Here is a 22,672-nt window from a genome sequence, read left to right as displayed (position 1 = left end):
GGATGGGCCTTGGAGCCTCTGATCCGGTGGGAGGTGTCCAAGCCCATCACAGGGGGTGGAACCGGATGACCTTTGAGGTCTCATCCAAACCACCTCATTCCATGAATTCCCACCCTGGGGACGTTCCTTCCGCCGCTCTGCTGAGAGGTTCCTCCGCTAAAGACGGAGCTTTGTCTTCTCCTTGGGAGGTGCAGTTTGGAATTAACGGCATTTCTGCGGTCGCCTTTGGAATCCGATCCTAAAAGCCTTTTGCGGGGATCGAAGGAGACCGAGAAAGACCATGGGAGGAAGAGCCTTCCAAGGAACGGTTTCCATTCCACCTTTCACCTCCCCTGGAGGAGGACCCGGTGTTGGGGTTTCCTTTCATCTTTCATTGCACCTCGAGCAGGAGAAGCTTCAAAGAGATGGAGGCGTCTCCAGGCTTCGTTAATTGTCCATCAGAGCACCCTCAGGAGGTTTGGAGATGACCCCGAGCTGAGCGGTGAGGTTGTGATGGCAGAAGGATGGGAGGACATCCAGCGGGAGGTGGATGGGCCGGAGAAGCGGAGCTGGAGAAGCTCCTGAGGGTCAACCTCCTGAGGGTCAACCTCCTGGAGAACCTCCTGAGGGTCAACCTCCTGAGGGTCAACCTCCTGGAGAACCTCCTGAGGGTCAACCTCCTGAAGAACCTCCTGAGGGTCAACCTCCTGAGGGTCAACCTCCTGGAGAACCTCTTGAGGGTCAACCTCCTGAGGCCTCCTCCTGGAGAACCTCTTGAGGGTCAACCTCCTGAGGCCTCCTCCTGGAGAACCTCCTGAGGGTCAACCTCCTGAGGCCTCCTCCTCCTGGAGAACCTCCTGAAGGTCAACCTCCTGAGGCCTCCTCCTGGAGAACCTCCTCAGGCCTCCTCCTGGAGAACCTCCTGAGGCCTCCTCCTGGAGAACCTCCTGAAGGTCAACCTCCTGAGGCCTCCTCCTCCTGGAGAACCTCCTGAAGGTCAACCTCCTCACGCCTCCTCCTGGAGAACCTCCTGAGGGTCAACGAGGCCCAAGTCCTGCGCTTGGGTGGAGGCAGTTTGTGGGTTCAATCCAGGCTGAGTGGAGAATGGGTTGGGAGAACCTTGAGGAGAAGGACTTGGGGTGCTGGGGAGGAGAAGCTCCACAGGAGCCCCAACGTGAGCTCCCAGCCCAGAAACCACCCGTGTCCTGGGCTGCATCCAGAGCAGCGTGGCCAGCAGGGACGGAGGGGATTCTGACCTTCTACTCCGCTCTTGGAAGACCTCATCTGGAGGATTGGGACCAATTCTGGAATCCTCACCAGAAGAAGGAGATGGAGCTGTTGGAACGGGTCCAGAGGAGACTCCAAGGATGATGTGAGGGGTGCAGAACCTCTACTGGGAGGACAGGCTGAGAGAGTTGGGGTTGTTCAGGAGAAGAGAAGGCTCCGAGGAGACCTTAGAGTGACCTTCCAGAACCTGAAGGAGCTCCAGGAAAGCTGGGATGGAGCTCAGGATCAGGGAGTGCATGGACAGGATGAGAGGAATGGTTTGGAGCTGAAAGAGGAGACATTGAGATGAGATCTTAGGAAGAAATGTTCTCCTGGGAGGGTGAGGAGGCCCTGGAACGGTTGCCCAGAGAAGCTGTGGCTGCCCCATCCCTGGAGGTGTTGAAGGCCACGTTGGATGGTTCTTGGAGCTCCTGAGCCAGTGGGAGGTGTCCCTGCCCATGGCAGGGGGTGGAACTGGATGGGCTTTGAGGTCCCTTCCAGCCCAACCCATTCCATGTTTCTCACTTACCATCACCCAGAACCCCCAGATCCCATCCCTGGAGGTGTTGAAGGCCACGTTGGATGGTTCTTGGAGCCCCTCATCCGGTGGGAGGTGTTCCAGCTCCCTTCCAAGACAAAGACTTGGATCAAGATGGCCTTTGAGATCCCTTCCAACCCAAACAAGTTTATGATTCCATGACTTAACACTAACGAGAACCCCCAGATCCCATCCCTGGAGGTGTTGAAGGCCACGTTGGATGGGTCTTGGAGCCCCTGATCCGGTGGGAGGTGGTCCTGGCCGGAACTGAGTGATCTTTGAGGTCCCTTCCAACCCAAACCCTCCCATGATTCCGTGACCTCCAGCGGAACCGTGTCGGTGCCGGGCGTGTGCGTTGCCGGGTGTGGTGGTTGGTGGTGACCAACTCTTCTCGCCTTCCTCCGTAGGCTACAGGTTCTTCAAGCCCGGCGGTTTGTTTGGGATTAAGCAGACGGAGGAGCCGTACGCGGACGGCCAACGGATGCAGGAGGACAGCAAGAGCCTCGTCAGCCCCTGCGCGGGTGAGTTACCCCCGCGGCCCGACGGAGGCGGTGGGAGAGCGGACGTGGCCGGAGGGGTTGTTCCTGTGGCCAAAGACCATCCTGGGACAGTTCGTGGTCATTCTGGGCCACTTTGGTGCCATTTGGGACCCATTTGTGGCCCTTCTGGGCCACTTTGGTGCCATTTGGGACCCGTTTGTGGCCATTCTGGGCCACTTTGGTGCCATTTGGGACCCGTTTGTGGCCGTTCTGGGCCACTTTGGTGCCATTTGGGACCCGTTTGTGGCCATTCTGGGCCACTTTGGTGCCATTTGGGACCCGTTTGTGTCCATTCTGGGCCACTTTGGTGCCATTTGGGACCACTTTGTGGTCATTCTGGGCCACTTTGGTGCCATTTGGGACCCGTTTGTGGCCGTCTGGGCCACTTTGGTGCCATTTGGGACCCGTTTGTGGCCATTCTGGGCCACTTTGGTGCCATTTGGGACCCGTTTGTGGCCGTTCTGGGCCACTTTGGTGCCATTTGGGACCCGTTTGTGGCCGTTCTGGGCCACTTTGGTGCCATTTGGGACCCGTTTGTGGCCATTCTGGGCCACTTTGGTGCCATTTGGGACCACTTTGTGGCCGTTCTGGGCCACTTTGGTGCCATTTGGGACCCGTGTGTGGCCGTTCTGGGCCACTTTGGTGCCATTTGGGACCCGTTTGTGGCCATTCTGGGCCACTTTGGTGCCATTTGGGACCCGTTTGTGGCCGTTCTGGGCCACTTTGGTGCCATTTGGGACCCGTTTGTGGCTGTTCTGGGCCACTTTGGTGCCATTTGGGACCCGTTTGTGTCCATTCTGGGCCACTTTGGTGCCATTTGGGACCCGTTTGTGGCCGTTCTGGGCCACTTTGGTGCTATTTGGGACCCGTTTGTGGCTGTTCTGGGCCACTTTGGTGCCATTTGGGACCCGTTTGTGGCCATTCTGGGCCACTTTGGTGCCATTTGGGACCCGTTTGTGGCCATTCTGGGCCACTTTGGTGCCATTTGGGACCCGTTTGTGTCCATCCTGGGCCACTTTGGTGCCATTTGGGACCCGTTTGTGGCCGTTCTGGGCCACTTTGGTGCCATTTGGGACCCGTTTGTGGCCGTTCTGGGCCACTTTGGTGCCATTTGGGACCCGTTTGTGGCCGTTCTGGGCCACTTTGGTGCCATTTGGGACCCGTTTGTGGCCATTCTGGGCCACTTTGGTGCCATTTGGGACCCGTTTGTGGCCGTTCTGGGCCACTTTGGTGCCATTTGGGACCCGTTTGTGGCCGTTCTGGGCCACTTTGGTGCCATTTGGGACCCGTTTGTGTCCATCCTGGGCCACTTTGGTGCCATTTGGGACCCGTTTGTGGCCGTTCTGGGCCACTTTGGTGCCATTTGGGACCCGTTTGTGGCCGTTCTGGGCCACTTTGGTGCCATTTGGGACCCGTTTGTGGCCGTTCTGGGCCACTTTGGTGCCATTTGGGACCCGTTTTGTGTCCATCCTGGGCCACTTTGGTGCCATTTGGGACCCGTTTGTGGCCGTTCTGGGCCACTTTGGTGCCATTTGGGACCCGTTTGTGGCCGTTCTGGGCCACTTTGGTGCCATTTGGGACCCGTTTGTGGCCATTCTGGGCCACTTTGGTGCCATTTGGGACCCGTTTGTGGCCGTTCTGGGCCACTTTGGTGCCATTTGGGACCCGTTTGTGGCCGTTCTGGGCCACTTTGGTACCATTTGGGACCCGTTTGTGGCCATTCCGGGTCACTTTGGTGCCATTTGGGACCCGTTTGTGGCCATTCTGGGCCACTTTGGTGCCATTTGGGACCCGTTTGTGGCCGTTCTGGGCCACTTTGGTGCCATTTAGGACCCGTTTGTGGCCATTCTGGGCCACTTTGGTGCCATTTGGGACCCGTTTGTGGCCATTCTGGGCCACTTTGGTGCCATTTGGGACCCGTTTGTGGCTGTTTTGGGCCACTTTGGTGCCATTTGGGACCCGTTTGTGGCCGTTCTGGGCCACTTTGGTGCCATTTGGGACCCGTTTGTGGCCATTCTGGGCCACTTTGGTGCCATTTGGGACCCGTTTGTGGCCATTCTGGGCCACTTTGGTGCCATTTGGGACCCGTTTGTGGCCGTTCTGGGCCACTTTGGTGCCATTTGGGACCCGTTTGTGGCCATTCTGGGCTACTTTGGTGCCATTTGGGACCCGTTTGTGTCCATTCTGGGCCACTTTGGTGCCATTTGGGACCCGTTTGTGGCCCTTCTGGGCCACTTTGGTGCCATTTGGGACCCGTTTGTGGCCATTCTGGGCCACTTTGGTGCCATTTGGGACCCGTTTGTGGCCGTTCTGGGCCACTTTGGTGCCATTTGGGACCCGTTTGTGGCCGTCCTGGGCCACTTTGGTGCCATTTGGGACCCGTTTGTGGGCCACTTCGGTGCCATTTGGGACCCGTTTGTGGCCATTCTGGGCCACTTTGGTGCCATTTGGGACCCGTTTGTGTCCATTCTGGGCCACTTTGGTGCCATTTGGGACCCGTTTGTGGCCCTTCTGGGCCACTTTGGTGCCATTTGGGACCCGTTTGTGGCCATTCTAGGCCACTTTGGTGCCATTTGGGACCCGTTTGTGGCTGTTCTGGGCCACTTTGGTGCCATTTGGGACCCGTTTGTGGCCATTCTGGGCCACTTTGGTGCCATTTGGGACCCGTTTGTGGCCGTTCTGGGCCACTTTGGTGCCATTTGGGACCCGTTTGTGGCCATTCTGGGCCACTTTGGTGCCATTTGGGACCCGTTTGTGGCCGTCCTGGGCCACTTTGGTGCCATTTGGGACCCGTTTGTGGGCCACTTTGGTGCCATTTGGGACCCGTTTGTGTCCATTCTGGGCCACTTTGGTGCCATTTGGGACCCGTTTGTGTCCATTCTGGGCCACTTTGGTGCCATTTTGGACCACTTTGTGGCCATTCTGGGCCACTTTGGTGCCATTTAGGACCCGTTTGTGTCCATTCTGGGCCACTTTGGTGCCATTTGGGACCCGTTTGTGGCCATTCTGGGCCACTTTGGTGCCATTTAGGACCCGTTTGTGGCCATTCTGGGCCACTTTGGTGCCATTTGGGACCCGTTTGTGGCCATTCTGGGCCACTTTGGTGCCATTTGGGACCCGTTTGTGGCCGTTCTGGGCCACTTTGGTGCCATTTGGGACCCGTTTGTGGCCGTTCTGGGCCACTTTGGTGCCATTTGGGACCCGTTTGTGGCCGTTCTGGGCCACTTTGGTGCCATTTGGGACCCGTTTGTGGCCATTCTGGGCCATTTTGGTGCCATTTGGGACCCGTTTGTGTCCGTCCTGGGCCACTTTGGTGCCATTTGGGACCCGTTTGTGTCCATTCTGGGCCACTTTGGTGCCATTTGGGACCCGTTTGTGTCCACTCTGGGCCACTTTGGTGCCATTTGGGACCCGTTTGTGGCCGTTCTGGGCCACTTTGGTGCCATTTGGGACCCGTTTGTGTCCATTCTGGGCCACTTTGGTGCCATTTAGGACCCGTTTGTGTCCGTTCTGGGCCACTTTGGTGCCATTTGGGACCCGTTTGTGGCCGTTCTGGGCCACTTTGGTGCCATTTGGGACCCGTTTGTGGCCATTCTGGGCCACTTTGGTACCATTTGGGACCCGTTTGTGGCCATTCTGGGCCACTTTGATGCCATTTGGGACCCGTTTGTGGCCGTTCTGGGCCACTTTGGTGCCATTTGGGACCCGTTTGTGGCCGTTCTGGGCCACTTTGGTGCCATTTGGGACCCGTTTGTGGCCATTCCGGGTCACTTTGGTGCCATTTGGGACCCGTTTGTGGCCCTTCTGGGCCACTTTGGTGCCATTTGGGACCCGTTTGTGGCCATTCTGGGCCACTTTGGTGCCATTTGGGACCCGTTTGTGGCCGTTCTGGGCCACTTTGGTGCCATTTAGGACCCGTTTGTGGCCATTCTGGGCCACTTTGGTGCCATTTGGGACCCGTTTGTGGCCATTCTGGGCCACTTTGGTGCCATTTGGGACCCGTTTGTGGCCGTTCTGGGCCACTTTGGTGCCATTTGGGACCCGTTTGTGGCCGTTCTGGGCCACTTTGGTGCCATTTGGGACCCGTTTGTGGCCGTTCTGGGCCACTTTGGTGCCATTTGGGACCCGTTTGTGGCCGTCCTGGGCCACTTTGGTGCCATTCAGGACCCGTTTGTGGCCGTTCTGGGCCACTTTGGTGCCATTTGGCCCAGTTTGTGTCCGTTCTGGGCCACTTTGGTGCCATTTGGGACCCGTTTGTGGCCGTTCTGGGCCACTTTGGTGCCATTTGGGACCCGTTTGTGGCCGTTCTGGGCCACTTTGGTGCCATTTGGGACCCGTTTGTGGCCATTCTGGGCCACTTTAGTGCCATTTGGGACCCGTTTGTGGCCATTCTGGGCCACTTTGGTGCCATTTGGGACCCGTTTGTGGCCGTTCTGGGCCACTTTGGTGCCATTTGGGACCCGTTTGTGGCCATTCTGGGCCACTTTGGTGCCATTTGGGACCCGTTTGTGGCCATTCTGGGCCACTTTGGTGCCATTTGGGACCCGTTTGTGGCCATTCTGGGCCACTTTGGTGCCATTCAGGACCCGTTTGTGGCCGTTCTGGGCCACTTTGGTGCCATTCAGGACCCGTTTGTGGCCGTTCTGGGCCACTTTGGTGCCATTTGGGACCCGTTTGTGTCCATTCTGGGCCACTTTGGTGCCATTTGGGACCCGTTTGTGGCCATTCTGGGCCACTTTGGTGCCATTCAGGACCCGTTTGTGGCCGTTCTGGGCCACTTTGGTGCCATTTGGGACCCGTTTGTGGCCGTTCTGGGCCACTTTGGTGCCATTTGGGACCACTTTGTGGCCGTTCTGGGCCACTTTGGTGCCATTTGGGACCCGTTTGTGTCCATTCTGGGCCACTTTGGTGCCATTTGGGACCCGTTTGTGGCCGTTCTGGGCCACTTTGGTGCCATTTGGGACCCGTTTGTGGCCATTCTGGGCCACTTTGGTGCCATTTGGGACCCGTTTGTGGCCGTTCTGGGCCACTTTGGTGCCATTTGGGACCCGTTTGTGGCCGTTCTGGGCCACTTTGGTGCCATTTGGGACCCGTTTGTGGCCATTTTGGGCCATTCTGGGCCAGTTTATGACAGTTTGGCCCAGTTTGTGGCCATTTAAGGCCAATTTACTCTCATTTTGAGCCGTTTTGCTCCCATTCCGGACCACTTTGCGCCTATCCTGTTCCAGTTTGCTGCCTTTTTAGGCCTATTTTTGGCCTTTTTGGGTCAGTTCATAGCCATTCTGGGCTGAGTTTTGGCTTTTTAGGGCCAATTGACCACCAGTTTGTGGGCTTTGGGGGCCTTTTGGGTTTGTGGCACCAGTTTGGTGCCATTTTCAGCTGTTTTGTGCCCATTTTGGGCCTAAGTGCTGCCATTTGGGGCAAATTTGGAGCCGTTCTGGGCCGGGTTGTGTCTGTTTAGGCCCAGTTCGCCGTTGTTTTGGCCCAGTTTACCGTCCGGGGCCCATTTGCTGCTATTCGGGGCCAATTTTTGCCCATTTAGGGCCAATTTACTGCAATTTTGGGCCACTTTGCTGCTCTTTAGGGCCACGTCGCTGCTATTTTGTAGCAGTTTATGGCTGTTCTGGGCCCGTTTGTGGCCATTCTGGGCCCGTTTGTGGCTGTTCTGGGCCCGTTTGTGGCCGTTCTGGGCCCGTTTGTGGCTGTTCTGGGCCCGTTTGTGGCCGTTCTGGGCCCGTTTGTGGCTGTTCTGGGCCCGTTTGTGGCCGTTCTGGGCCCGTTTGTGGCTGTTCTGGGCCCGTTTGTGGCCGTTCTGGGCCCGTTTGTGGCTGTTTAGGGCCAGTTTGCACCTGTTTCGGGCCTGTTTGCAGCTGCTTTGGGTCACTTTGTTGCCATTCTGGACCTGTTTGTGCTATTTGGGGTGTGGTTTTGGCCATTTTGGGCCTGGCTTTGGCCATTTAGGGACTTATTTTGGCCATTTTGGGCCTGGCTTTGGCCATTTAGGGACTTATTTTGGCCATTTTGGGCCTGGTTTTGGCCATTTAGGGACTTATTTTGGCTATTTTGGCCTGGCTTTGGCCATTTTGGCCTGGCTTTGGCCATTTAGGGACTTATTTTGGCCATTTTGGGCCTGGTTTTGGCCATTTTTGGCCTGGCTTTGGCCATTTTTGGCCTGGTTTTGGCCATTTTGGGCCTGATTTTGGCCTGGTTTTGGCCATTAAGGAACTTATTTTGGCAATTTTTTGCCATTTTGGGCCTGGCTTTGGACATTTAGGGACTTATTTTGGCCAATTTTGGGCTGGTTTTGTCCATTTTTGGCCTGGTTTTGGCCATTTTGACCCTGGCTTTGGCCATTTTTGGCCTGGCTTTGGCCATTTAGGGACTTATTTTGGCCAATTTTGGCCTGATTTTGGCCATTTTGGGCCTGGCTTTGGCCATTTTTGGCCTGGTTTTGGCCATTTTTTGCCTGGTTTTGGCCAATTTTGGGCTGGTTTTATCCAATTTTGGCCTGGTTTTGTCCGGTTTTGGCCTGGTTTGGGCCATTTTGGGCTTGGCTTTGGACATTTCTGGCCTTGTTTTCTCCGTTTTTGGACTGGTTTTGGCCATTTTGGGCCTGGTTTTGTCCGTTTTTGGCCATTTTTGGCCTGGTTTTGGCCATTTTGGCCTGGCTTTGGCCATTTGGGGCCTGGTTTTGGCTGGTTTTGGCCTGGTTTTGGCCATTTTGGCCAGGCTTTGGCCATTTAGGGACTTATTTTGGCCATTTTGGGCCTGATTTTGGCCATTTAGGGACTTATTTTGGCCATTTTTTGCCATTTTGGGCCTGGCTTTGGACATTTAGGGACTTATTTTGGCCAATTTTGGGCTGGTTTTATCCAATTTTGGCCTGGTTTTGTCCGGTTTTGGCCTGGTTTGGGCCATTTTTGGCCTGGTTTTGGCCATTTTGGGCCTGGTTTTGTCCGTTTTTGGCCTGGTTTTGGCTGTTTTGGGCCTGGTTTTGGCCGTTTTGGGCCTGGTTTTGTCCGGTTTTGGCTGGTTTTGTCCATTTTTGGCCTGGTTTTGTCCATTTTTGGCCTGGTTTTGGCCATTTTGGCCTGGTTTTATCCGTTTTTGGCCTGGTTTTGGCCATTTTGGCCTGGTTTTAGCCATTTTTGACCTGATTTTGGCCTGGTTTTGGCCATCTTGGCCTGGCTTGGGCCATTTTGGGCCTGATTTTGGCCGGTTTTGGCCTGGTTTTGCTGTCGCCAGCACCGCCTTGGGCGAATCGGGGGTGAACCGGACTCCGCGAGGGATTTCTGATCCTTTAGGACGGTATAAACCGCAATAACTTAAGGGCTCTCTTCCGCTTTGAGATGTTCTCCCCTTTCCATGAAAGCCTAAAATTAACCTCTCCAATCCTTTCCATCTCCAGTCGAGCCGGGACGAGGGAATAAAGTCGAGCAGCCCGAGGAGAAGCCCGGAGCGGCCGCCGGCGGCTCCTTGGAGCTCTATCCCAGCTCCGGCAGCAGCTCCAGCCGTTGGTTTCACAGTGGACAACGCATTCCGGAGCGGGAAAGAGACGGCGTAGCCACCACCACCGCCACCACCACCGCCACCGCCCTCACCCAGGTCTCCCCGCGCATGCCATGTTGGATGCCGCAACTCAGCGCCGGCCCTTTCCGTTGCGCCCAATGCGGCAAAGGTTTCCGCCAAAAGCAAAGCCTCATCACGCACGAGAGGATCCACACGGGCGAAAAACCGTACCGCTGCGGCGACTGCGGCAAAAGCTTCAGCCAACGGCCCAACCTCTTGACCCACCGGCGCGTCCACACGGGCGAGCGGCCTTTCCCGTGCGCTCAGTGCGGCAAAAGCTTCAGCCAAAAGGCCAACCTCTTGGCCCACCAGCGCATCCACGCCGCCGGCGAGAAGGCGACGGCGGGCGGCGAGCGAGAGGACGGCGCTACCGGCAAAGCCAAGCTGCGATCGCAACCGAGGGCCTACCAGGATGACGCTCCCTTCGTCTGCCCCGAGTGCGGGAAGAGCTTCCGCCAAAAACCCAACCTCATCACTCACCGGCGGATCCATACGGGCGAGCGGCCTTTCAGCTGCTTCCTTTGCGGCAGGAGCTTCAACCAGAAGACCAATTTGGTCACCCATTACCGCGTCCACACCGGCGAACGGCCTTTCGCCTGCGCGCAATGCGGCAAACGCTTCACCCAAAAAACCAACCTGGTGACGCACCAGAGCACCCACACCGACCTGCGGCCCTACCCCTGCGGGCAGTGCCAGAAATGCTTCAAGGACAAAGTCTCCCTCAAAGCCCACCAAAAAACTCACGCCCCGCGTCAACGCCGCTGCCCGGCACGCGCGACGGCCGCCGCAATCCCTTACGGCGCTGCTTCCGCTTTGCTCCAAACCACCGCCGAACCGGATACCTCCTTCGGGCCTATAGCGCCGCTGCCTGTGCCGAAGCTCCCTGAAGGCCAAGAGCTCTACTCCTGCCCGGAAAAGACTTTTCCGGTGAAGGAAACGCTCCTGGCGCCGCCGCAGCCGCCTCTGAGCGAGCAGAGCTTCGCCTGCGGTCATTGCGGCGATGGTTTTTGCCAGAAGGTTCCTTTGCTGCGACCGCAACAGCACAGCGCCGAAGCGCCGGGAGGATGCGTCGGAGCCTTCGGTCCCCCTCAGCACCTCTTGGGTCACCTCGGCGTTCAACCCGGCCTCGGCGACGCCGCCGCGACGCCACCGCCGCCGCCTCCCAGTGCGGAGAAACCCTTCATCTGTAACCAATGCGGGAATAGCTTCGGGTTATGGCTCTCCCTCGTGGCGCACCAGAAGAGCCACGGGGGGCAGAAGTCCTACGGCGGTGCCGAGGCCGAGAAGAGCTCCGGCGATGAGTTATGCGCCAAAGGTATCGCGGAGAAGCTCGGCGACGGTCGGGCCTGGCTCTGCCCGGATTGCGGCCGCAGCTTCGCTCAAGCGGAACGTTTGCTTCCGCAGCGGCAAAGCCACGGCGGGCGCGGCCCGTACCGCTGCGACGTCTGCGGCAAAAGGTTCAGCTTAAAGACCAACCTGGCGACGCACCACCGCATCCACACCGGCGAACGGCCTTTCGCCTGCGGCGTCTGCGGCCGACGCTTCAACCAGAAGGGCAACCTGGTGACGCACTACCGCACGCACACCGGCGAGCGCCCCTTCGCCTGCGCCCAGTGCGGCAAACGCTTCGCCCAAAAACCCAACCTCATCGCCCACCAGAAGACCCACGCCGGGCGGCAGCCCTTCGCCTGCCTCGATTGCCCCAAGCGCTTCAAGAGCAAACTCGCCTTGCGCGGCCACCAACGCGGCCACACCGCGGCAGCACCGGCGCCGATGAGCCCCACGGTGACGCCTTTGGGCTGTTCGCTGTGCGGTGTGAGCTTCGAGGAGCCCAACGAGCTGCAGCTCCACCGGCAAAGCCACCACCACCACCACCATGGCAGCGGCGGCAGCGGGGAGCGCCCGCACGCCTGCGCCGAGTGCGGCAAACGCTTCCGCCAAAAGGTCAACTTGGCCGTTCACCAACGCACCCACACCGGCGAACGGCCCTTCCGCTGCGCCGAATGCGGTAAAGGCTTCAGCCAAAAAGCTCATCTCCTCCGGCATCGCCGGACGCACACCGTCACCGCCGCTGCCGCCGCCGCCGCCGGCTGCTGCGAAGGGCCCTGCGCGGCGCCCCGCGACGCCGCCGCTCTGCCGAAGGAGCGCCACGAGACGCTGCTCGCCCCGTGCTCCCGCGAGGAGATTCCACCGCGCGCCGACAGCCCCGGCGGCGCCGCCGATCTCCTCCTGCAGTTGATGGAGGAGGAGCAGCACTTGGTGCCGCCGCCGCCGCCGCCGCCGCCGCAGTGTAAATGCGTCGGCGAAGCGCTGAGCCCGAAGGCGCCGAGCGTTGCGCCGCAGTGCTGCTGCGCCGAATGCGTGAGCCAACGGCAACCGCTGCCGAAGGCACCACCGCCGCCGCCGCCGCCGCTGCCGTGGGGGAAATACGGCGCCTGCGGGCGAAGCTTCGAGGAGAAACGCGGCCTGCGAGCGCCGGAGCCGCCGTCCGGCGACGACGAGAAACCCGCGCCGTGTCCCGGCTGCCTCTGACGCCAACGGCACCGCGGTGCCGACGCCGAGGAGACGGAGCCCTAAGGTGGGTCCGGCGGCCATGGGGACTCCGGAGGAGCCGCCGAGAGCGCCGTTGTCCTCTTCCCACGGTGATATCGCGGACGGCGTTGGGATGGGGAATGCGGCGGAGGAGGAGCGGCGTCGCCGGGATGAGGATGGTGGCCATGAAGCACCTCGTGGCCTCCAAAGGACCTTCTCCCGCTCTCCGGTGGGATCGCGCCGTGGTTTGGCCACGAAGGAGCGGCCCCGGAAGCGTCTCGGCTTCCATGCGGATCCATGGCTGGAGCTCCTGGTGGGGCTCCTGGAGCTCCTGGTGGGACCATCGGTTCGTTCTCCCACCATGGTGGTCTTCCAGCTACCGGTGGAGCTCCTGGTGGTGCCATCAGCCCATTCTTCTCCTGCCACGGTGGTCTTCCAGCTACTGGTGGGGCTCCTGGAGCTCCTGGTGGGGCCATCAGTTCGTTCTTCTGCCATGGTGGTGTTCCAGCTACCGGTGGAGCTCCTGGTGGTGCCATCAGCCCATTCTCCTGCCACGGTGGTGTTCCAGCTCCTGGTGGAGCTCCTGGAGCTCCTGGTGGTGCCATCAGCCCATTCTCCTGTCACCACGTGTTGTGGCTCCTGGTGGGGCTCCTGGAGCTCCTGGTGGTACCATCAGCCCATTCTCCTGCCACGGTGGTGGTCCAGCTACCGGTGGAGCTCCTGGTGGTGCCATCACCCTGTTCTCCTGTCACCATGACGTTCCAGCTCCTGTTGTGGCTCCTGGTGGAGCTCCTGGTGGAACCATCAGCTCATTCTCCTGCCACGGTGGTGTTCCAGCTCCTGGTGGGGCTCCTGGAGCTCCTGGTGGGGCCATCGGTTCGTTCTTCTGACATGGTGGTGTTCCAGCTACCGGTGGAGCTCCTGGTGGTGCCATCAGCCCATTCTCCTGCCATGGTGGTCTTCCAGCTCCTGGTGGGGCTCCTGGAGCTCCTGGTGGTGCCATCAGCCCATTCTCCTGTCACCATGTGTTGTGGCTCCTGGTGGAGCTCCTGGTGGTGCCATCAGCCCATTCTTCTGTCACTGTGGTGTTCCAGCTCCTGGTGGGGCTCTTGGAGCTCCTGGTGGTGCCATCGGGTCATTCTCCTGCCATGGTGGTCTTCCAGCTACCGGTGGGGCTGCAGATCCATTGCTGGAGCTCCTGGTGGTGCCATCAGCCCATTCTCCTGTCACCACGTGTTGTGGCTCCTGGTGGGGCCACCAGTTTGTTCTCCTGCCATGGTGGTGTTCCAGCTCCTGGTGGAGCTCCTGGTGGTGCCATCAGCCCATTCTCCTGTCACCACGCGTTGTGGTGACATAAAACCGATGTCCCACCACAAAGCCGATGTCCCACCATGAAGCCAATGTCCCACCACAAAGCTGATGTTCCTCCACAAAGCTGAAGTCCCACCATGAAGCCGATGTCCCACCATGAAGCTGATGTCCATGAAGCCGATGTCCCACCACAAAGCTGAGGTCCCACCACAAAGCTGAGGTCCCACCACAAAGCCGATGTCCCACCACGAAGCTGAGGTCCCACCATAAAGCTGATGTCCCACCACAAAGCCGATGTCCCACCACAAAGCCGATGTCCCACCACAAAGCCGATGTCCCACCATAAAACTGATGTCCCACCACAAAGCCGATGTCCCACAAAGCCGATGTCCCACAAAGCCAATGTCCCACCACAAAGCCGATGTCCCACCACAAAGCCGATGTCCCACCACGAAGCTGATGTCCCACCATGAAGCCGAGGTCCCACCACGAAGCTGATGTCCCACCATGAAGCCGAGGTCCCACCACGAAGCTGATGTCCCACAAAGCCGATGTCCCACCACAAAGCTGATGTCCCACCATGAAGCCGATGTCCCACCACAAAGCTGAGGTCCCACCACGAAGCCGATGTCCCACAACAAAGCCAATGTCCCACCATGAAGCTGAGGTCCCACCACGAAGCTGAGGTCCCACCATGAAGCCGATGTCCCACCACGAAGCCGATGTCCCACCACGAAGCTGATGTCCCACCATAAATCTGAGGTCCCACCACAAAGCCAATGTCCCACCATGAAGCCGATGTCCCACCACGAAGCCAATGTCCCACCACGAAGCCGATGTCCCACCATGAAGCTGATGTCCCACCACAAAGCCGATGTCCCACCACAAAGCCGGTGTCCCACCACAAAGCCGATGTCCCACCATGAAGCTGAGGTCCCCCCACTCCACCGCTGTCCCCCCACTCCACCGCTGTCCCCCCTCCACCGAGGCCGTTGGCCGTTGACCTCTCACCGAAGCCCTCAAATGATGTGGTGAGAACCCAAACTGACGTCAAACCTCAACGTTTGGGGATCGGAGCGTGAGGAGGAGGAGAAGCTCCGTCCCAGCGGCCGTGGGGACACCGGGATGGGCGCCGTTGGGGTGGTGGCACCCAAGGGACTGCGGTGGACGATGTTCCGAAGTCTTCTCCGGCGCCGACGGAGTCTATTTTTGAGTTTTGGAGGTTATTTAAAATAAAAGCTTTCTCAGAGCAGAACGGTGGGGAGGGACGGAGGTCCAAAGGCATCGGGGACAACCGGGGACACCTCCAAAGCCCATCCAACGTGGCCTTCAGCATCTCCAGGGGGGATTCTGGAGGATGGCACGGTGGAATGATGGGATGGGATGGAGATGGAGATGATGGAGATGGAGATGGAGATGATGGAGATGGAGATGATGGAGATGGAGATGGAGATGGAGATGGGGATGGAGATGGAGATGGAGATGGGGATGGAGATGGGGATGGGGATGGGGATGGAGATGGAGATGGAGATGGAGATGGGGATGGAGATGGAGATGGAGATGGGGATGGAGATGGGGATGGGGATGGGGATGGGGATGGAGATGGGGATGGAGATGGAGATGGAGATGGGGATGGAGATGGGGATGGGGATGGAGATGGGGATGGGGATGGGGATGGAGATGGAGATGGAGATGGGGATGGAGATGGGGATGGAGATGGAGATGGAGATGGAGATGGGGATGGAGATGGAGATGGAGATGGAGATGGGGATGGAGATGGGGATGGGGATGGAGATGGGGATGGAGATGGAGATGGAGATGGAGATGGGGATGGAGATGGAGATGGAGATGGGGATGGAGATGGGGATGGGGATGGAGATGGGGATGGGGATGGAGATGGGGATGGAGATGGGGATGGAGATGGGGATGGGGATGGAGATGGGGATGGAGATGGGGATGGGGATGGGGATGGAGATGGGGATGGAGATGGAGATGGAGATGGAGATGGAGATGGGGATGGGGATGGAGATGGGGATGGAGATGGAGATGGGGATGGAGATGGGGATGGAGATGGGGATGGGGATGGAGATGGAGATGGAGATGGGGATGGGGATGGAGATGGGGATGGAGATGGGGATGGAGATGGGGATGGAGATGGGGATGGAGATGGGGATGGAGATGGAGATGGAGATGGGGATGGAGATGGAGATGGAGATGGAGATGGAGATGGGGATGGGGATGGAGATGGGGATGGAGATGGAGATGGGGATGGAGATGGGGATGGAGATGGGGATGGGGATGGAGATGGAGATGGAGATGGGGATGGGGATGGAGATGGAGATGGGGATGGGGATGGAGATGGGGATGGGGATGGAGATGGGGATGGGGATGGGGATGGAGATGGAGATGGGGATGGGGATGGAGATGGGGATGGGGATGGAGATGGGGATGGGGATGGAGATGGAGATGGGGATGGGGATGGAGATGGGGATGGAGATGGAGATGGGGATGGGGATGGAGATGGAGATGGGGATGGGGATGGAGATGGGGATGGGGATGGAGATGGGGATGGGGATGGGGATGGGGATGGGGATGGGGATGGGGATGGGGATGGGGATGGGGATGGAGATGGGGATGGGGATGGAGATGGGGATGGAGATGGAGATGGGGATGGAGATGGGGATGGAGATGGGGATGGAGATGGAGATGGGGATGGAGATGGAGATGGGGATGGAGATGGAGATGGGGATGGAGATGGGGATGGGGATGGAGATGGGGATGGAGATGGAGATGGGGATGGAGATGGGGATGGAGATGGGGATGGAGATGGAGATGGGGATGGAGATGGAGATGGAGATGGGGATGGGGATGGAGATGGAGATGGAGATGGAGATGGGGATGGAGATGGGGATGGAGATGGAGATGGGGATGGAGATGGAGATGGGGATGGGGATGGGGATGGGGATGGAGATGGAGATGGGGATGGAGATGGGGATGGAGATGGAGATGGGGATGGGGATGGGGATGGGGATGGAGATGGAGATGGAGATGGGGATGGAGATGGGGATGGAGATGGGGATGGAGATGGGGATGGAGATGGAGATGGGGATGGAGATGGAGATGGGGATGGAGATGGAGATGGAGATGGAGATGGAGATGGGGATGGAGATGGAGATGGAGATGGGGATGGGGATGGAGATGGAGATGGAGATGGAGATGGGGATGGAGATGGGGATGGAGATGGAGATGGGGATGGAGATGGAGATGGGGATGGGGATGGGGATGGGGATGGAGATGGGGATGGGGATGGGGATGGGGATGGGGATGGGGATGGAGATGGGGTTTCTATGGGGGGATTCTATAGGGGGTGTGGGGGGATTCTATGAGGCGGGATGTGGGGGGATGGGGGCAATGGGAGGGATGGGGGCGATGCTGTGGGGTTGCGGGGGCCGCTGGGGGGCTGGGGGGGGCCGCTATGGGGCTGGGGGAGCTGCTATGGGGCCACTATGGGGCTGGGGGTGCCGTTTTGGGTCTGGGGGAGCTGCTATGGGGTCGCTATGGGGCTAGGGGATCTGATATGGGGCTGCTATAGGGCTGCGGGGGCTGCTATGGGGCCCCTATGGGGCTGTGGGGCCACTATGGGGCTGGGGGAGCCGCTATGGGGCTGCGGGGGCCACTATGGGGCTGGGGGAGCCACTATGGGGCCGCTATGGGGCTGTGGGGGCTGCTATGGGGCCGCTATGGGGCTGTGGGGGCTGCTATGGGGCCACTATGGGGCTGGTGGGGCTGCTGTGGGGCCGCTATGGGGCTGGGGGGGGCCGCTATGGGGCCGCTATGGCGCCACTATGGGGCCGTCTATGGGGCTGTGGGGGCCGCTATGGGGCCGCTATGGGGCCGCTATGGGGCTGGGGGAGCTGCTATGGGGCCGCTATGGGGCCGCTATGGGGCTGTGGGGGCGCTATGGGGCTGCGGGCGCGGAGCCGCCCCGAGGCGGGCGATGGGCGGTGCGGGCGGTGACGCTGCGGGCGGGGCGAGCGGCGGCGGCGGCGGCGGCTGCAGGTCAGGAAGAGGGGGGGGGACACCCCAAAAACCCCGGGGGGAGCCCCAAAACACAGCTCTGACCCACAGCCCCGACCCCATCCCTGCATCCACACCCCCATCCCTGTACCCCTGCATCCCTCCATCCCCCCATCCCTTCATCCCTTCATCCCCCTCATCCCTTCATCCCCCTCATCCCCCCATCCCTGCATCCCCCATCCCTTCATCCCTCATCCCTGCATCCCCCATCCCTGCATCCCTTCATCCCTTCATCTCTACATCCCCCCATCCCTCCATCCCTCCATCCCTCCATCCCTTCATCCCTGCATCCCTCCATCCCTTCATCCCTGCATCCCCCATCCCTTCATCCCTGCATCCCTCCATCCCTTCATCCCTTCATCCCTGTATCCCCCCATCCCCCATCCCTGCATCGCCCCATCCCTTCATCCCTCCATCCCTTCATCCCTTCATCCCTGTATCCCCCCATCCCTGCATCCCCCCCATCCCTTCATCCCTGCATCCCCCATCCCTGTATCCCCTCATCCCTCCATCCCTTCATCCCTGTATCCCCCATCCCTTCATCCCCCATCCCTTCATCCCTTCATCCCCCCCATCCCTCCATCCCTTCCTCCCTGTATCCCCCCATCCCTCCATCCCTGCATCCCTCCCCCATTCCCGCATCCGCCCCCGCATCCATCTCTGCACCTTTACATCATCCCCGCACCCATCTTTGCCGCCATCCCTGTATCCCTGTATCCCTGCATCCACTCCCCATTCCCTGCACACATCCCTGCATCCCTGCCTCCATCCCTGTATCCCTGTATCCATCCCTGTATCCCTGTATCCAACACCCATCCCTGTATCCCTGCCCCCATCCCTGTATCCCTGTATCCAACACCCATCCCTGTATCCCTGTATCCAACACCCATCCCTGTATCCCTGCCCCCATCCCTGTATCCCTGTATCCAATACCCATCCCTGTATCCCTGTATCCAACACCCATCCCTGTATCCCTGCCCCCATCCCTGTATCCCTGTATCCAACACCCATCCCTCTATCCCTGCCTCCACCCCTGCTTCCCTCCCCGCTCCCATCTGTGCATCCTCCCTCCGCTGCATCATCCCTGCAGCTCTCCCTGTATCCAACGCCATCCCCGCCCCCATCCCTGTATCCCTGTATCCCTGTATCCTTGTATCCATCCCTGCATCCCTGCATCCCTGTATCCCTGTATCCCTGTATCCCTGCACCCATCCCTGTATCCCTGTACCCATCCCTGCATCCCTCTATCCCTCTATCCCTGTATCCCTGTACCCATCCCTGTACCCCTGTACCCCTCCCTGTATCCCTATATCCATCCCTGTATCCCTATATCCATCCCTGTATCCCTGTATCCCTGCATCCCTGTATCCATCCCTGTATCCCTATATCCATCCCTGTATCCCTATATCCATCCCTGTATCCCTGCATCCCTATATCCATCCCTGTATCCCTATATCCATCCCTGTATCCAACACCCATCCCTGTATCCCTGTATCCCTGCACCCATGGGTGGGTGGGAGCACCCAAAGGGGTCGGTGGGATCTCCTGGAGGTGGGTGGGAGCACCCAAAGGGGTGGATGGGATCTCCTGGAGGTGGGTGGGAGCACCCAAAGGGATGGATGGGATCTCCTGGAGGTGGGTGGGAGCACCCAAAGGGGTCGGTGGGATCTCCTGGAGGTGGGTGGGAGCACCCAAAGGGGTCGATGGGATCTCCTGGAGGTGGGTGGGAGCACCCAAAGGGGTCAGTGGGATCTCCTGGAGGTGGGTGGGAGCACCCAAAGGGGTCGATGGGATCTCCTGGAGGTGGGTGGGAGCACCCAAAGGGGTCGATGGGATCTCCTGGAGGTGGGTGGGAGCACCCAAAGGGGTCGATGGGATCTCCTGGAGGTGGGTGGGAGCACCCAAAGGGGTCGGTGGGATCTCCTGGAGGTGGGTGGGAGCACCCAAAGGGGTCGGTGGGATCTCCTGGAGGTGGGTGGGAGCACCCAAAGGGGTCGATGGGATCTCCTGGAGGTGGGTGGGAGCACCCAAAGGGTTGGTGGGAGCACCCAAAGGGGTCAATGGGATCTCCTGGAGGTGGGTGGGAGCACCCAAAGGGTCGATGGGATCTCCTGGAGGTGGGTGGGAGCACCCAAAGGGGTCGGTGGGATCTCCTGGAGGTGGGTGGGAGCACCCAAAGGGGTCGGTGGGATCTCCTGGAGGTGGGTGGGAGCACCCAAAGGGGTCGGTGGGATCTCCTGGAGGTGGGTGGGAGCACCCAAAGGGGTCGGTGGGGTCTCCTGTGGGTGGGTGGGAGCACCCAAAGGGGTCGGTGGGGTCTCCTGTGGGTGGGTGGGAGCACCCAAAGGGGTCGGTGGGATCTCCTGGAGGTGGGTGGGAGCACCCAAAGGGGTCGGTGGGATCTCCTGGAGGTGGGTGGGAGCACCCAAAGGGGTCGATGGGATCTCCTGGAGGTGGGTGGGAGCACCCAAAGGGTTGGTGGGAGCACCCAAAGGGGTCAATGGGATCTCCTGGAGGTGGGTGGGAGCACCCAAAGGGTCGATGGGATCTCCTGGAGGTGGGTGGGAGCACCCAAAGGGGTCGGTGGGATCTCCTGGAGGTGGGTGGGAGCACCCAAAGGGGTCGGTGGGATCTCCTGGAGGTGGGTGGGAGCACCCAAAGGGGTCGGTGGGATCTCCTGGAGGTGGGTGGGAGCACCCAAAGGGGTCGGTGGGGTCTCCTGTGGGTGGGTGGGAGCACCCAAAGGGGTCGGTGGGGTCTCCTGTGGGTGGGTGGGAGCACCCAAAGGGGTCGGTGGGATCTCCTGGAGGTGGATGGGAGCACCCAAAGGGGTCGGTGGGATCTCCCGGAGGTGGGTGGGAGCACCCAAAGGGGTCGGTGGGATCTCCCGGAGGTGGGTGGGAGCACCCAAAGGGGTGGGTGGGATCTCCTGGAGGTGGGTGGGAGCACCCAAAGGGGTCGGTGGGATCTCCTGGAGGTGGGTGGGAGCACCCAAAGGGGTGGATGGGATCTCCTGGAGGTGGATGGGAGCACCCAAAGGGGTCAGTGGGATCTCCTGGAGGTGGGTGGGAGCACCCAAAGGGGTGGGTGGGATCTCCTGGAGGTGGGTGGGAGCACCCAAAGGGGTTGATGGGATCTCCTGGAGGTGGGTGGGAGCACCCAAAGGGGTCGGTGGGATCTCCTGGAGGTGGGTGGGAGCACCCAAAGGGGTGGGTGGGATCTCCTGGAGGTGGGTGGGAGCACCCAAAGGGGTCGGTGGGATCTCTTGGAGGTGGGTGGGAGCACCCAAAGGGGTGGATGGGATCTCCTGGTGGTGGGTGGGAGCACCCAAAGGGGTGGGTGGGATCTCCTGGAGGTGGGTGGGAGCACCCAAAGGGGTCGGTGGGATCTCCTGGAGGTGGGTGGGAGCACCCAAAGGGTTGGTGGGAGCACCCAAAGGGGTCAATGGGATCTCCTGGAGGTGGGTGGGAGCACCCAAAGGGTCAATGGGATCTCCTGGAGGTGGATGGGAGCACCCAAAGGGGTCGGTGGGATCTCCTGGAGGTGGGTGGGAGCACCCAAAGCGGTCGGTGGGATCTCCTGGAGGTGGCTGGGAGCACCCAAAGGGGTCGGTGGGATCTCCTGGAGGTGGGTGGGAGCACCCAAAGGGGTCGATGGGATCTCCTGGAGGTGGGTGGGAGCACCCAAAGGGGTCGGTGGGATCTCCCGGAGGTGGGTGGGAGCACCCAAAGGGGTGGATGGGATCTCCTGGAGGTGGGTGGGAGCACCCAAAGGGGTCAATGGGATCTCCTGGAGGTGGGTGGGAGCACCCAAAGGGGTGGATGGGATCTCCTGGTGGTGGGTGGGAGCACCCAAAGGGGTCGATGGGATCTCCTGGATGTGGGTGGGAGCACCCAAAGGGGTCGATGGGATCTCCTGGAGGTGGGTGGGAGCACCCAAAGGGTTGGTGGGAGCACCCAAAGGGGTCAATGGGATCTCCTGGAGGTGGGTGGGAGCACCCAAAGGGGTCGGTGGGATCTCCTGGAGGTGGGTGGGAGCACCCAAAGGGGTCGATGGGATCTCCTGGAGGTGGGTGGGAGCACCCAAAGGGGTGGATGGGATCTCCTGTGGATGGGTGGGAGCACCCAAAGGGGTCGGTGGGATCTCCTGGAGGTGGGTGGGAGCACCCAAAGGGTTGGTGGGAGCACCCAAAGGGGTGGATGGGATCTCCCGGAGGTGGGTGGGAGCACCCAAAGGGGTGGATGGGATCTCCTGGAGGTGGGTGGGCGCACCCAAAGCGGTCGGTGGGATCTCCTGGAGGTGGATGGGAGCACCCAAAGGGGTCGATGGGATCTCCTGGAGGTGGGTGGGAGCACCCAAAGGGTTTAATGGGATCTCCTGGAGGTGGGTGGGAGCACCCAAAGGGGTCGATGGGATCTCCTGGAGGTGGGTGGGAGCACCCAAAGGGGTCGATGGGATCTCCTGGAGGTGGGTGGGAGCACCCAAAGGGGTCGATGGGATCTCCTGGAGGTGGGTGGGAGCACCCAAAGGGGTCGGTGGGATCTCCTGTGGGTGGGTGGGAGCACCCAAAGGGGTCGATGGGATCTCCTGGAGCTGGGTGGGAGCACCCAAAGGGGTCGGTGGGATCTCCTGGAGCTGGGTGGGAGCACCCAAAGGGGTCGGTGGGATCTCCTGGAGGTGGGTGGGAGCACCCAAAGGGGTCGGTGGGATCTCCTGGAGGTGGGTGGGAGCACCCAAAGGGGTCGGTGAGATCTCCTGGAGGTGGGTGGGAGCACCCAAAGGGGTCGGTGGGATCCCCTGGAGGTGGGTGGGAGCACCCAAAGGGGTCGGTGGGATCTCCTGGAGGTGGGTGGGAGCACCC

At 60.1% G+C, this 22,672-nt stretch overlaps 1 protein-coding gene across 1 annotated transcript in view; it reads left to right on the top strand.

Annotated features, from left to right (window-relative positions):
• Positions 1 to 22,672, top strand: part of LOC104055025 (uncharacterized) — a 33,670-nt gene that overhangs the window by 8,140 nt on the left and 2,858 nt on the right. The window contains exons 3-8 of the mRNA XM_054057908.1: positions 2,191 to 2,304; positions 9,731 to 12,420; positions 12,503 to 13,021; positions 13,129 to 13,395; positions 13,518 to 13,592; positions 17,715 to 17,793. Of these exons, the coding sequence (XP_053913883.1) occupies positions 2,191 to 2,304; positions 9,731 to 12,420; positions 12,503 to 13,021; positions 13,129 to 13,395; positions 13,518 to 13,592; positions 17,715 to 17,793 (3,744 nt within the window). The remainder of the gene's footprint in view (positions 1 to 2,190; positions 2,305 to 9,730; positions 12,421 to 12,502; positions 13,022 to 13,128; positions 13,396 to 13,517; positions 13,593 to 17,714; positions 17,794 to 22,672) is intronic.

Source organism: Cuculus canorus, chromosome 2 (genome assembly GCF_017976375.1).
Source record: "Cuculus canorus isolate bCucCan1 chromosome 2, bCucCan1.pri, whole genome shotgun sequence".
Lineage (NCBI taxonomy): Eukaryota > Metazoa > Chordata > Aves > Cuculiformes > Cuculidae > Cuculus > Cuculus canorus.
The sequence above is the reverse complement of the archived record's forward strand: the minus strand, read 5'-3'. Positions and strand labels throughout refer to the sequence as shown.